The following is a 15,479-nucleotide window of genomic DNA, read 5'->3' as shown; positions in this document are numbered from 1 at the left end:
CAGCACTCAAGGAGTTCCACAGGCCGACCTGCCTTACATCCAAAATGCAGTATTTAAGCTAACAGAGTCAACTAACTACGTCATTACTTGGGTAAATTAAGCTCACATCAATAGATAAACAAGAACACAAAGCTCTCAAACACTTCTTGAGTCATGAGACAGGACATATAGTCCTATATCGAAGATGACAGGCATGTACAATAATATGAATCAAAACATGACGTTATGTCTGTCTCGTGATTTTCCACTCTTTCTCACTTTCCTGAAACAATAATATCACACATACACAACCTCCTCAAGGGTAGAGTGTGTTAACAGAAGATGTTTTTCGTAGATGATGATAAGAAGTCCCTTTGCACAGTAACACTGACCTAGCAGGAAGAGAGAGCCTAAGCATTCATTAGAGACTTAAACCATGAATTATTCTCTACTTTCTGTATCAGAAAAGGTTGGTGTTAATTGTGAATAATAATTGATTAATATTTGTCAAAACCACATAAAAGTATTTATATTTGAAGTAAGGTGAAGCCACGGCACCGGTCCCTTCAATATACTGTACACTGGTGAAATACGAGCAATTCTGCTGGCATTGCAGCATGTTGAAGAAACCCATTAAGGACACTTGTATGATCTGATCCAAGTTCATCTTTAATTACAATTAAAACACGTAATTCAGAAATCAGATCAGATATGTTGATTAAGATTCTTTAAACAGGATTTAGATGATGGGCATTAATGTCTTTCTGTTGGGTACCAGCTTATGTTGGAGTAAAAGGACATTTAGTTGAGTATGCAAAGGAAGCCACAAAAAAGACATAGGAATGCAGATAAAGTATAGTAAGAGTGAAATAAAGTCTTCAATCAAACAACATGTGAAGAATAAATGGACAATGGGAAGAGAAAACAGGAAGGTGGTTTAATAGCATTCAAAGAATTGTAGATAATTATATAAAGTAACAGGCAAAAATAGACATGAATCATGAATAGACATCAATCTATTTTTTAAAAATCAGTATAAATGCAGGCTATCATTTAATGTATAAAAATAAGTATTAAAGAGTACATTCCTCGAGATCATAAAAAATACATTTCATGAAGTGTTTAATTTTGCCGTGTTTGAATGTAAGCAATCTGCCAAGTTGTAAATCCGAAGGTGAACGAATAACAAAGTTATTAGCTTATAAAAAAGGTAATCGACTCTGAATCACGCGAACAAGCCATGACCTGTCCGAATCTTTAACCACAATGTACCTACGTCACTAGAAAAATCCCCGCCTACTGACTGCGAAAACTTAACTCTCTCCTCCCCAAACACTGTACTAGCTCGTTCGTGACGTGTGCATCATGTCTAAGAGAAGCTGTGTTCTATGTAGTGAAACTAAGTCAGTCTTATTTTCACTACCAAAGGAAGAACTTCTGAGGGAAAAATGGTTACTATTTATTTTTCAAAGACACCAAAGGAGTATAAACCGAACGTTTTACTTTGCGCGCGTCATTTTACCGAAGATTGCTTCATCAATCTTGGCGCCTTTACTGCAGGATACATTAAACGTCTTTCCTTAAAAGATGTTGCAATACCAACTTTATTTGGACCTGTAAGCTCCACCGAATCACAACCTGTAAGTGTGACTCTTTATTTTTGTCTTTACTTAAAATTAAATTTGTGTGACGTTATCTCATGTCTGTGTTTAGCTAACGTTACCGTTATTTTTGGGGTTGTTACTGTTTGTTTACCTAACGTTAGCTATAAACTCGTTGCGCTAATGTAAGTGTTCAACCATATTAACTCGCAAAGTCTTTATTTCAAGAACTGCGTGGTGTACTATAGTTATAATAACATCTGAAGATACGAACACCGTACACTGTATGCCGTGATAACTAACTGTTACAAGAGAAGTGTCTAAAACAGTCCTTTTTCTTACTGGCATCTGTATAAGGATTAAAGAATGATTCGTCAGACTCGGGCTCGAACTGGTAAGGTAAAATCGACGCCATCTCTCTCTATACACTGTTAATATCCAACCACCTGCAAACCGTAATACAGCAGTAATGATAGGCGGTCCATTTGCGACACATGCTGAACGCGTTTGACCAATCACAGCAGACTAGACCATTTGACCAATCACAGCAGACTAGACCATCTGACCAATCACAGCAGACTACACTATCTGACCAATCAGATCAGACTACGCTGGCGGAAAGGCGGAGATTACACAGATGAATCGCGGAACGAATCATTTGAGAGTCAGTCAAGAAGTAAGGTAATAAAAACTGCTTATTATTACGAAATAATAGTATTTTTACATCATGTATGTACATAAACTTGTTGTCGGACACTCCATAAACCAAAATAAGCCCTTAAAAATATTGAGGAATGTACTCTTTAAAACACAGGGGAGGCCACGGCTTGTACTGATATGTTCCACACACACACACACACACAATTTTTGTCCACAGAAACGTATCATAAAACAGATCAGATATTATATATTATAAACATATATATATATTGCTGTTTCGCCTAAGTTCCAGCTGCACGTGCCGCCGAGCAACACGTGGTGTTTCCTTACTGAACGAATCAGTACTTTTAAGGAATCGGCTGAATCAATGATTCAACTCACTCGTTAAGAGGGTGACTTGCCGCCACCTACTGGCTGTTTTAGTTTCATATTTACGCGTATCATTTCATTGATTCCACAATTTCATATTTATATATTCAGAATGTTACATTTAAAATATTAATCTCATAATGGCTTTTATGCCACTGTAACTAAAGTGTAAAGGTTAAGCAGTCTGTGTAAATATAGGCTACCTAACGGTGCTGTTTGAATGGGCATGATGATGGCGTGAGATGCGTGTCTCACTGCATTAACATGAGCATGCACTTTTGTTTGATTTAATCCCGGATCCCTAAATCCAATTGATGACTTTTGATTAATCAGTATCTAAGAGCAGCATCTGTGAAATATGCGTTATATTTTAAGCATTCGAAATGCCACGTGTTATGCATTGCAAAATTAAGAAACCCGAATGTAAACTGTATTTGCAGTCGCGTTTCAAACGCATTGATCATAATGCTTGTGTAGACTTCAGTGAAATGCGCTGGTTTCTCTCGACGTTCTGAGCTGGTGGGTGCGAGTCTCATTGACAAACAACTCAAGCTCTTATCAGCTCCATCCAGCGCATTTACATTAAATGTGATTTGGATAATTTCACGCGTTTCCATTGCCAAGTGTCTTCCTCCAAGTGTCGCATAGCAGACCTGTTGTTGTGCAGTTTCTGTTCATGTGCGCCAAGACATTTTAGAAATCTCCACCGGATAATGTTTTACGGCCATGTCCCTAATAAAGTATATGTAGGCTATGTGTGGTAACCCTATCTACATACAGTTAGGGTGATATTTAATGACTAGATTGCCTTCTCTATGCAACTTAGCCAAACTCGTTTCGTTTGGTCACACCACAAGGTGTCACTGTGGCCTCAAAGCTTCAGCACCGCCGCTCTGAGATCGATTGCTATGTCTGAGGTGAAACACGCCCCCACTCATTAGCATACAGACACAGAAATACATAAATAAATAAATGTAGAAATAAATAAATGTGAAAATAAATAAATGTAGGAATAAATACATATATACATGAATAAATGTGGAAATAAATAAAAGTGGAAATAAATAATTGTATAAATAAATTTATGAAAAAATAAATAAATGTGGAAAAATATATAATTACACATAAATAAGGAAATAAAAGCACAAATACTCATTTATTTGTGCTTTTTTACATTTCTTCATGGATTTATTTTTATATTTATTTATTTTTAATATTGTCAATGTTGGCATTCCATACATTGTAACCAAATGTTAAACAAATATTTTTAGATTTAACTATACATGTAACATTTAAAAAATTAAAAAATAAAAACAAATAAAACTAGAAGTACATTCTTATCATATGATTCGACTTCCATTGAAGCTAAACATTCATTGTATGTCTTCCTTGGGAATTAAATTTGTGATCTTTGCACTGTTATGCATAAAACTGTGTTTTATGATCATATATACCATTATGTACATAATTTCACAATGAATTGATCCATTCAAATTGTCAATGTTTCTGCTTTTCACACGATTGTTTTGTGAAATTTCATCTATAATGTCTTGTAATTACATTATGTCATTGTATAATTTATGTTTAAACAGAAAACAAACGTTACTGCGCATGGGCAATTTTTGTGGCCCAAAGTTAATTTCTGGTACACATTCGCAAACATAGAGTCCTCCCTGTAGAAAATTACATTAACTAGCAAGTTAAAAGTATGTTTAAAAATATTATTTTGGGTTACCTGTAAGAACCGTTACTTGGCTAAACTTGTTGACCCATTCAACAAATTGCTTATTTAATAAAATTGACACAATAAATTTCAACAAATTGTTTACTTCACACAATTATTATACAATAAAATATAAATATAAATGACATAAAATAGTTTAATTATTAGCCACTAGCTACTGATAAACAAACACAGACCAGAAGTTAACTTTGGGCCAGCGCATGCGTCCGATGAAACCGTCTGTTGTTCACTATCCATTACAAATGTTAGAACATGTTTTGTTAGTCATATATTAAATTAGCTGTAGTTTTATCTACTATTTGTGAAAAAATACTTAATCACAAAATTTATAAACTTGATCTGCATTATTATTAGATGAATCGCGTTTCTGCATAGGGTGACGGGCTGGTTTGGCAGCACTATACAGACAGCCACTATTGACTTTGATGCGGTCTCTCCCTCACTCGCTCCAATGAATTTTTTATTAATGTTCCAGATAAGGGGAACAGCAGGGGTTTTTTAGGGTTAGTTGGGGGACCCCCCAAGAGCTTTGACACAATTCGAACACTGCTCTAGAATTGTTACAAATCTGTAAAATGTTTAAGTTGATCTTCTTCATGGCGAAGGAAGTACAACCTCTGTTGGGCCTTTTTCGCAATGAAGTCAAATAGGCTATGTAAGCTCAGGTAAAAATTTTGACAATATCCTCAGTGTCTCGAGAATTCACAAACATATTGTGACTTTTTATTTTTTGAGCAACAGTGATAGGCTGTTGCAGTGACAGACTGATATTATCTCTTGGACCTCTCATGCAAAAACATGAAATGTTGATTACTGTAACTTTAGGCCTTATAAAATCACGGTCCTTCTTTTAAGGAACTGTTTTTAATTTTTCCTATTTGTTCCGCCTTGTTTTTTATGTGTATTTCATGTCATTCCTAGAGGAAGTGAGGAAAAGAAACGATGCAGACTTTCAGAAATGACAGGCGCCCATGATAATGAAGGACTACTTCCCATAAACAGATATCTTGTTTCCAGGCATCTTTTGCATACACTGTAAAAAATCCATGTGAAATCTACAGTAATTCACTGTGTTCATGCACTGGAAATAACTGTATTAGGGGTCACAGTGAATTACTGTATATTCAATGAGAAATTACAATACTGGTCAAAATATTGTGAAAAGCACATTAAAGAGGAATGTGCTGTACAAAGTCACAGTAACCAGTACTGTCCTGTAGACAGTCACAGCAAACAAGTACTATGTGAAATTTACAGTAATTCCCTGTGTTCATGCACTGGAAATAACGTATTGGGGTCACAGAGCATTAAAGTATATTCAGTGAGAAATTACAATGCTGATCAAATATTGTGAAAATCACTTTAGAGGAATGTGCTAAAAGAAAACGACTTTGTTAACCTAACCAACACTGGGCTGTTGTAAATCACAACAATCAAGCATGTCTCGCACAAGCTTTTAATAGCTTTTTTTTCTTTTGAGTCTAGCACAACTAGAACATTGAACTGTTTTGTAACCTTCTGTTAATTGATTATTAAATATTTTTGTGAAAATAGACTTTTCTCAAATAAATTATTTATTGAGTTGTCATAAGGTTTTGTTTACAAGCAGCAAAAATACATGGCATTGACACAGGCTTATGATGTACGCTACTGGTGGTTCTAAACTCTGTGGCCTGCAATGTCCACTTCCTGCAGCCTTAACCCTGATCAAACTCACCTGTTTGTAACTCTCTAGTAATGACTTAAATGTCATGCAGCGCTGCGCAAATCCGATCACGGAAATTACATCAAAATACCGTGACAGGGGAATCTGAGTGCAGCTTGTTCCGTAACTATTACAATCGCTCTCGCGGTACTTCGATGTCACACGCCATCCGGGAGCAGCGCGTGCCTCAAACCCGCTGCCACAAACAACATGCTTTATCATGCAGAATTCAGGGTTGTAGCTTTGTGACGGTCCATATTTCAAAGTTATGTGAGCATCTCCAGTTGCATATTAAAGATGGGAAAATGTCTTGGTTACGGATGTAACCTCAGTTCCCTAATGGAGGGAACGAGACGTTGTGTCGAGCCGACAGATGGGGTTCGTCCTTGAGAACCTATCGCTTCAGACTACTTTAGAAAAGGCCAGTGAAATTGGCGAATGAAATTTGCATGCCGGACTCCGCCCCCGGATATCCGAGTATAAAAGGGAGACGGCGTGCTTCATTCATTCACCTTTGTCCTGAGGAGCCTGAGACCTCTCGCGACTGCTGCAGCGGGCAGTACACGTTGTGGCATAAGGGACACAACGTCTCGTTCCCTCCATCAGGGAACTGAGGTTACATCTGTAACCAAGACGTTCCCTTTCTGTCGGTCCCTCGACGTTGTGTCGAGCCGACAGATGGGGTTCCCATGGAAAATGCCACAACGCTGTGCCGTGTCACAATCTCTAGCGATTTTATAGCCAAAATAATACCTTATATGTATAAATTTATTGTACCATTACGTATTTGAATTATCCTATGCGATGTAGTTTTCTATGCCTGCATGTATGGAGGATGGGAGAGGGTCGGCAGCTCACATGATTGAGTCTGCCGCTCACATGATTATAATCACATGTTGAAAATCAAATCAGGATGCTATAGAATAGGCCTCCTGTTCCGACATGTGTTTGTAACCAAATTGGGCTTTAAGAGAATAGACCCTTTCTTCCTACTTCCTATGGTAATTAATAATAGTGGCATGTGCCTGAGAAGACGAGTATTTAAGCTTATTAAGATGTTAGTTGCATTGCAATTCAACTCGGCTTTGTTTCAGTTTTGTGACAATAAAGTCTAACTTACTTTTGGTTTCAAAACCTTGACTCAAGAGTCGTTCTTCAGAATTAAAGAAAGAAAAACCACAACAGCGACGGTGACTGGCCTGGGCGTGTCAGCCGTGAGTGCTACCGCGAAATTGTAACCTACCAGTGGATAGGTAAGGGGTCTCAGAGCTTTCTTGAAGGTGGGAAGGCCCCTGCCTTCGGCCCTCACAGGAGGCGGCCTTGTTTCTCTCACAGCGAGAAGCCGCCTGGTACCTTAAGGCCACTGGGTAAGCGCTACTTCCTCAAATGGGGAATGCGCTACAGAGACCACTTCCTACTGTAGGGAGGAGTTTTAGTGGAGATATCAACATGGTCTCACCGATAAGGGAGAAGTCATGAGAAAAGAAAAGCGGACTGAAGGAGTTAACCGCAAGGTGGCGGTCCACCTAGGGAAGGTCATGGGTTGCCAAGGTGGGAACCAATCATGAGGATACATCAGACGGAACCACCGGATTGGGGGGGTTTCAACGAACGGTAGCACTAGGTCCGGTTAGAGCTATGTTGTGGATAACTCAGTTGGTATCCGGCCTAAGGGGCAGGGCTGCTCTGCTCAGCCCGCCTGCAGGAGGTGCTTGCTTAGTGATGGATGGAGTGCCTGTTCTTCACCCAGTGGGGGAAGAAGGGAGGCTAATTAGCACGCTGACCCACCTATTGAGAAGGGGGGAAGGTACTGTCGTAGGTGTACGCCCTACCGGTTGCCGGTCCTAGCTGTTGCCATGCAGGACGCGGGCAGATACCAGTTCTACGCGGAGGTTGTAAAACCTCGCAAAGGTGTTGGGCATAGCCCAACCCGCAGCTCTGCAGATGTCTGCCAGAGAGGCGCCCCGCGCCAGTGCCCATGAGGAGGCTATACCCCGGGTGGAATGAGCTCTCACTGCTAAGGGGCATGGGCGGTCTTGGGATTGGTACGCCGTTGTGACGGCGTCCACAATCCAGTGCGCCAATCTCTGTTTGGAGACAGCCCTCCCCTTTTGCTGACCTCCAAAACAGACAAAGAGCTGATCAGAGCTCCTGAAGCTCTGCGTGCGGTCTAAGTAGAGGCGCAGTGCACGTACTGGACACAACACGGACGGGGTTGGGTCTTCCTCCTCGGTGGGGAGCGCCTGTAAGGTCACCACCTGGTCCCGAAAGGGAGTGGTGGGAACCTTGGGCACGTAGCCGGGCCAAGGTCTCAGGATAACGTGAGAATCACTGGGCTCGAATTCTAGGCAATCAGGGGACACAGAGAATGCTTGTAGGTCCCCTACCCTCTTGATGGAGGCGAGCGCCATCAGGAGAACGTCTTCATCGTGAGATGAGAAAGAGCGGCATCTCCTAGGGGCTCGAAGGGGGGCCTGTTGAGGCCCGCCAGGACCACATCAAGGTCCCAAGAGGGTATGGAGCGCGGGCGAGGTGGATTCCGCTTCTCGCGCTCCTTAGGAACCTGATGACCAGTTCGTGCTTTCCTAGAGACTTTCCAGCAACTGAGTCATGATGAGCGGCAATGGCGGCTACATACACCTTCAGTGTGGATGGGGAGAGGTTAGTCTCGAGTCTCTCTTGTAGAAAGGACAGCATGTTGCCGATCGAGCAACTCCGTGGGTCTCCTCCTCGAGAAGAGCACCAGAATGAGAAGAGGCGCCACTTATAGGCGTATAGCCGCCTAGTGGCTGAGGCCCTAGCCTGAGTTATGGTCTCAACCACCGCTGGGGGTAGGCCACTCAGGATCTCCTCGTCCCATCCAGGGGCCAGACATGGAGGTTCCAGGCCTGGGATGCCATGATGTGCCCTCCCCCTGGGAAAGCAGGTCCTTCGTCAGGGGAATCGGCCAGGGGGTAGTTGTCGTCAAGAGCATTAGCTCCGAGAACCAACTCTGGTTGGGCTAGTATGGTGCAACTAGTAACACTTGATGCTCCTCTTCCCTGACCTTGCACAGGGTCTGTGCAATGAGGCTCACTGGGGGGAAAGCTGTGCGCTAGGGCATCCGTGCCAAGGGGAGCCTCGGAGAGGGAGTACCAAAGCGGGCAATGGGTGGTGTCTAGGGAGGCGAACAGGTCTACCTGAGCCTGCCCAAACTGCACCCAAATGAGCTGGACTGCGCGGGAAGTGGGCGCGAAGTGAGCTGATGTTGGGACGGGGCAGGAACCGTCCCGGATCGACCGACCAGCGATGTAATGGCTGGGGTCGGGCCGATGATGTTGACCTCCCTGGGGTCTTCCCGTCAGGGTCGCTTCTTCCGCGATGGTTGCTGACGGGGTGGCAGTCTCCTCTTTGACGTTCTCTTCCGGGGGGCCGCCTGGGTAGGGAGTGCCGGAGCTGGCGTCAGAGAGGGCCGGGGCTGCTGGGAAGCAGTCTTACCCTCGTGGATCTCTTTCAACGCCTTGGCCTGGTGGACCTGCAGGATGGCCATGGCGTGGAGAGAGGAGGCAGCTTGGCCCGCAGCAGTATAGGCCTTCGACACCAGAGATGCCGAAGTCCTACACGCCTTGGACGGGAGTTTCGGTCGACCTCTCCAGGTGGCCGCCGTCTGCGGGCACAGGTGCACCGCGACTGCACGTTCCACCTGGGGTACGTCAACGTAGCCTCTAGCTGCCCCACCATCGAGAGAAGAAAGGGACGACGGAACTGGTTTGACGTGTACGAGCCGAAAAAGGGGCGTTCCACGTCTTCGTCAGTTCCTTCGTCAGAGGCAACACACTCTCCCATTTGAGAAAGCCCAAATGCTCTCTGGAATGTGATGATGAGTCTGGTCCTCCAGCTGCCAATTGTGCTAAAATTGATAGTTATGGGTGTATTTATTGGCAACCATAGGAGTACCCACAGGAGGAAACAGTAATGTCACTTGAAGAAAAAAGAAATGAGATGTTGGATATATTCAGCCAAGAGGGGCTAAGGGCAACTGAAAGAGGGAGAGTAAAAGAATTAATGACAATAACATATGTAAAACAGCGAGAGGACATAAATTCAGAACCATCCTTCAGCATTTTGGATATAAGAGAGAAGTGGTTGTCCACTCTTCACTAGCCTCACCGGTATTGATCTGTGTACCAGACTCCATGAAGACTTGGATAGTAAGGGGAAGAGACTTCTAGAGTTCTTTAGAGGTCAAATCAAGAAATGGAATAAAAATGTTAAAGCTGTTCTAAAAGAAGCCTTGAATGAGGACAGAGAGGGCACTGATGGTCTTCCAGCTATGTTGGTCATAATGGCACATTTCAATGAGGCTGAGGAAAACCTGTTTGTTCTTGCTGATGTAAGCATTTGTCACTATTATTCTCATGTTGTATATGTTACTTATTTTGTTGCGAACACATGGCTCTGGCTGTAATTGCTTGGATTGATTTTTGAGTGTTATGCCTTTGTTCACCTAAATATTGTAGGTAACTTCCACTCTTGCTGATGCAGAGGCCCCGCTGTCCCTTCCCATCACCCCAAGGCTTATTATGCTAGGTAATAAACCCTAATCAAGTAAAAGTTGTCTTTTGAAGATAAAGAAAAGTGGGCATTGTGAATACAATGGCCTCATGTACAGGCCTCCTATACTATCACTATGAAAGTACCAGTTCAAAGATGTCATTGCCTCCTTTTTCAGTTTACCACTGGACAAAAAAAGAGAAGTGTCTGCTGTAATGACTGAAATGTTGTAATGACAATTGATGTTTGATTATTGCAGGAGACACTTTGTATTCTGCAAACAAGTGGATGCTGTCCATAGAGGGCCATGCTGTAATACCACATTCACCTCCCATGCCAGACTTTACAACGGCCTTTGCTGTCTTGTTTGCAAGTTTCTATTGTTACGCCCCTGGTCTAGGGTCAGAGGAGAAACATAAATAAATCCGCAAAACAAGTTGTACTCGTTTAAATTATTTTATTTTTTTCTCTTACTCTCATTTATTAAAGAAGCATTTTGTCGGGAGATGAGTGAGTGCCAAAATAATAAACAAAACGGGGCAGCTAACTAAACCCATTGTTGCTAAATAACTTCTTACAAAGAAAAAAGAAACAAAAGACAAATTACTGCCCTAAACTTCCTCACTAAGAGAAAAACAATAATAAAGGAAGTTTACAAAACAAAAAGATGGCATCCCTACCGTTTCTGATCAGTTTTGGAGTAAGATAAAAGAACAATCAAACATTTACTGTGGGGGACAAACATCAAAACAGTAAATCATAATACTAAACGGGGAGGGTAAAAACATACCAACATTACACATCACAACTGAATAAAAATCATCAACTAAATCATACACCAATTCGTATCACCCCACAGCCTTAGCTCAATACACACAATACACAACAGCGTGCAATCTGCCGTGAGACTCTGCAGCAATAGTGTTGCCAGATCTCGCGAGGTAAATAAGCAACCAAGCCTGTGAAAACATGCCCAAAACAAGCGACTTTTTCTACGGAACCCCTCTAGGTTCCGGACAATGACTACAAGAGGGAGTTAAACCACCTTTTAACATTATTTAACATTAGAAAACTGATGGGATATCAAATACCCTACTGATGTACCAAGTGCATTATATAGGCTACACAGTAAACCTCTGATATTAAAATTTGCACACACAAATAAATATCATCCTGAATTCATAAATTATTTATTTATTATTGCAGGGACTGCAGAATATCCCATTTTTAAATAACTATATAACCCAGAAACAGGATCAATTATTGACAATCTTAGTGTTAGTTTTAATTCATCTTAGTTTTAAAAACCATTCCAGTCAAAACCATTTGAACACGTGAGGATGAGGCTTGGTCTAAAACATTTTTCTTAAGACTCATAAGCTTAATCGTTTCGCGAGATCTGGCAACACTGCTCATGACCCTTTGGCCTCATATACAGTATATAAAGAATAACACCACCATTATCTTTCAAGTTGCTTCAGGTACCAAGGTGAAAATTAAACATATTTAACAACATAGCAATTTGTCTGAACTGAACCTATGAAATATCTGAAAATATCTTAAATATCCTGAAACATTCAACATGTTTTAGTTCTACATCCAGACGTTCTTGATGGCCCACATTCAAACAAGAAAATACAAAAACCATATTGTCACGTATGTATATACTGTGTTGGAGTAACCACAGCGTGGCGCTGTGACTCCAGTGTTGTTGATATACCGATACACAAGTAAAACAGACTATGCAGTTCAACCACATGCGGTCTCCTTTGATCAATACGTTACATGGTGTCAGAAGTGATGATTTTTTTTTTTAATAAATAAAAGATGGAACAGTTAAAACCTCCGGGAGCTCTGAGCTTGGAAGGAAACCTAGCCGAAAGCTGGAGAGGATGGATACAGCGATTCGAACTGTATCTAATAGCAAGCGGAATCTCGGAGAAGCCGGACAAAATAAAGTGTGCCACGTTTTTGCATGTTGCAGGAGACGATGCAATCAAGGTATTCAACACGTTTACATTTGATGATGATGTTGACGACTACGAGACGTTAAAAGAACTGTTTGCAAGATACTGCGAACCACGAAAAAACCTGACATACCTGAGACATTTATTCTTTACTAGAGCACAAGGCCAGTCAGAGTCCATTGATGCTTATATGACAGATTTAAAGAATAAAGCGAAGGATTGTGAGTTTAGAGAACTCACCGAGTCACTTATAAGGGACCGCATTGTTTGTGGTATTACAAACGACCAGATAAGAGGCAGGCTGCTACGGGAACACGATCTGACACTACAGAGAGCAGTGGATATCTGCCGGGCTAGTGAAGTGAGTCAGAACCATTTAAAATCACTGCATGAAGAAACAGAAATCCCTGTGCACAAAATCAACAAGCAAAAGAACTTAATGAAAGCAAAAGAGTATGTTAAGCCAAAGAAAGAAACGTTCCAAATTGAATGCACAAGATGTGGATACAAACATGAAAAAAAAAAAGGAAGTACTACAGACTGGAGTGGAACAGTGGACGGAAACTCTCAAAGTTAACAAGAACAACCTGATAGTAAAGTTGGACACAGGTGCTGACTGTAATGTCATTTCAGTGCGAGAACTGGAAATGCTGAAGATCGACAAAAAGGACATGAAAAATTCACGCCGCAAACTGGTAACTTATTCAGGCCACAAGATGTCACCCTTGGGTCAGCAACGAATTGAATGCCAGTACAAAGACAAGCAGTATATACTAGACTTTCAAGTCATACAGCAAGAGGCATGTGCAATTCTAGGAAGAGAATCGTGCACCGCCCTGGGAATAATTAAGAGGACTTGTGAGATAAAAGGAGAAACTTCATAAGATATCCTGAGCGAATTTGAAGATTTGTTTACAGGACTGGGTTGTATTCCTGGAGTCCACCACATTCAGACAAAGCCTGAGGTCATGCCGGTTGTTCATTCTCCCAGAAAAATTCCAGTAGCCCTGAAAGAAAACATTGAAAGTGAACTGAAACGTATGGAAGAGATGGGTGTTATAAAAAAACAGACAGAGCCCACCGAATGGGTAAACAGCATGGTGACCATAGTAAAACCCAACAAAATCAGGATCTGCATAGACCCTCTGGATCTAAACAAAGCAATACGAAGAGAGCACTACCCTCTTAAAACACTTGAGGAAGTAGTTGCAGAAATGCCGAAAGCCAAGATGTTCTCAGTGGTGGATGCCAATCAAGGATTCTGGCAGATCCGATTGTATGACGACAGCTCTAAACTTTGTACCTTTAACACTCCTTTAGGGAGGTACAGTTTTACAAGGCTTCCGTTTGGAATATCGTCGGCTCCCGAAGTGTTCCAAAGGTGTTTGTCTCAACATCTGGAAGGAATGGAAGGAGTTGTTAACGTGATGGACGACATTCTGGTGTGGGGTGAAGACAAAGACTCACATGACCACAGATTGAGAAAACTATTAGAGAAATTGAGAAGCATAAACCTGAAACTGAACAAAGCGAAATGCAAGATCGGCCTAAGTGAAATCAGCTATATAGGTCACATCCTGAGTAAAGACGGACTAAAACCTGATAAAGAAAAAGTGAAAGCTGTAGAGGACATGCCAGAGCCACAGGACAAGTCAGCTCTACAGAGGTTCCTAGGCATGGTGCAGTACATGGCAAAGTTCATCCCAAATCTTTCAGAAGTGACAGCACCTCTCAGAAAACTGCTGGAAGGAGAAACACACTGGCATTGGGAGAAGGAGCAACAAGAGAGCTTCAACTGCTTTAAAATTCTAGTGAGTACAGCCCCAGTGTTAAAATATTATGATGTGAAACAGCCAGTTACCTTGTCAGTTGACGCCAGCTCAGATGGTTTAGGAGCTGTGATTCTCCAAGAGGGACAACCAGTCGCATACGGCTCCAGAGCATTAACTGACAGTGAGCGAAACTACGCACAAATCGAGAAGGAGCTGTTAGCCATTGTGAATTGTTGCTAAAAATTTCACCAATACCTGTATGGACGCTGTGTACAGGTGGAGTCTGACCATAAGCCACTTGAAATAATTTTCAAGAAGCCTCTACACAAAGCCCCATCCAGACTACAGAAAATGCTGATGAGACTGCAAAAGTACAGCCTAAAGGTGAGATATGTTCCAGGAAAGCAGCTACACATTGCGGATGCACTGAGCAGAGCTTACCTTAAAGAGCATTGCACACCGGACAACAGAGAAGAGGATGACATGGATGTGAGTTTGATTGTGCATCAGCTACCGGTTTCAAAGAAAAAATAAGAACAGTTCCAGTTAGCAACAGAGAACGACGAAGAGTTGAGAATGGTCAGAGAAGCGGTTCAGTCCGGGTGGCCAAACTCAAGAACTAAAGTACCAAAGCCTATACAGCAGTACTGGACGTTTAGAGAGGATCTGAGTCACGCTGATGGATTATTGTTTAAGAATGGAAAACTGGTAGTGCCAAACAAAATGCGAGGTGAGATGCTTGGAAAAAATTCATGAAGCACATTTGGGTATTGTAAAGTGCAAAGAAAGAGCTCGAGACGTCTTGTTCTGGCCAGGGATGTCAAAGCAAATTGAAGAAATCGTCAGTAAGTGTGACGTCTGCAACAAGCACAGAAATCGCAATCACAGAGAACCTCTCATATCACATCCAGTGCCGGAAAGAGCTTGGGCAAAAGTCGGTATGGATTTGTTTCACTTCAGAGATGCGGAGTATCTTCTCTGTGTGGACTACTTTTCCAAGTATCCAGAAATCGCCAAGTTAAATGACACAACAAGTAAGCAAATCATTGCAGTTCTCAAATCAATGTTTGCCAGACATGGGGTGCCAGATGAACTGTTTTCGGATAATGGAAGACAGCTTGTAAGTGCTGAAATGCGTGCGTTTGCAGA

General features: G+C 41.9%; 1 protein-coding gene across 1 annotated transcript in view; it reads left to right on the top strand.

Moving 5' to 3' along the window:
• The window catches only part of si:dkey-65b12.6 (IgGFc-binding protein), a 54,703-nt gene that overhangs the window by 34,857 nt on the left and 4,367 nt on the right, over positions 1-15,479 (top strand). Inside the window, exons 11-16 of the mRNA XM_057334678.1 lie at positions 10,558-10,627; positions 13,192-13,287; positions 13,477-14,555; positions 14,607-14,819; positions 14,871-15,060; positions 15,242-15,364. Coding sequence (XP_057190661.1) covers positions 10,558-10,627; positions 13,192-13,287; positions 13,477-14,555; positions 14,607-14,819; positions 14,871-15,060; positions 15,242-15,364 — 1,771 coding nt within the window. The remainder of the gene's footprint in view (positions 1-10,557; positions 10,628-13,191; positions 13,288-13,476; positions 14,556-14,606; positions 14,820-14,870; positions 15,061-15,241; positions 15,365-15,479) is intronic.

This window comes from Triplophysa rosa, linkage group LG5, assembly GCF_024868665.1.
Source record: "Triplophysa rosa linkage group LG5, Trosa_1v2, whole genome shotgun sequence".
Classification (NCBI taxonomy): Eukaryota; Metazoa; Chordata; class Actinopteri; order Cypriniformes; family Nemacheilidae; genus Triplophysa; species Triplophysa rosa.
The sequence above is the reverse complement of the archived record's forward strand: the minus strand, read 5'-3'. Positions and strand labels throughout refer to the sequence as shown.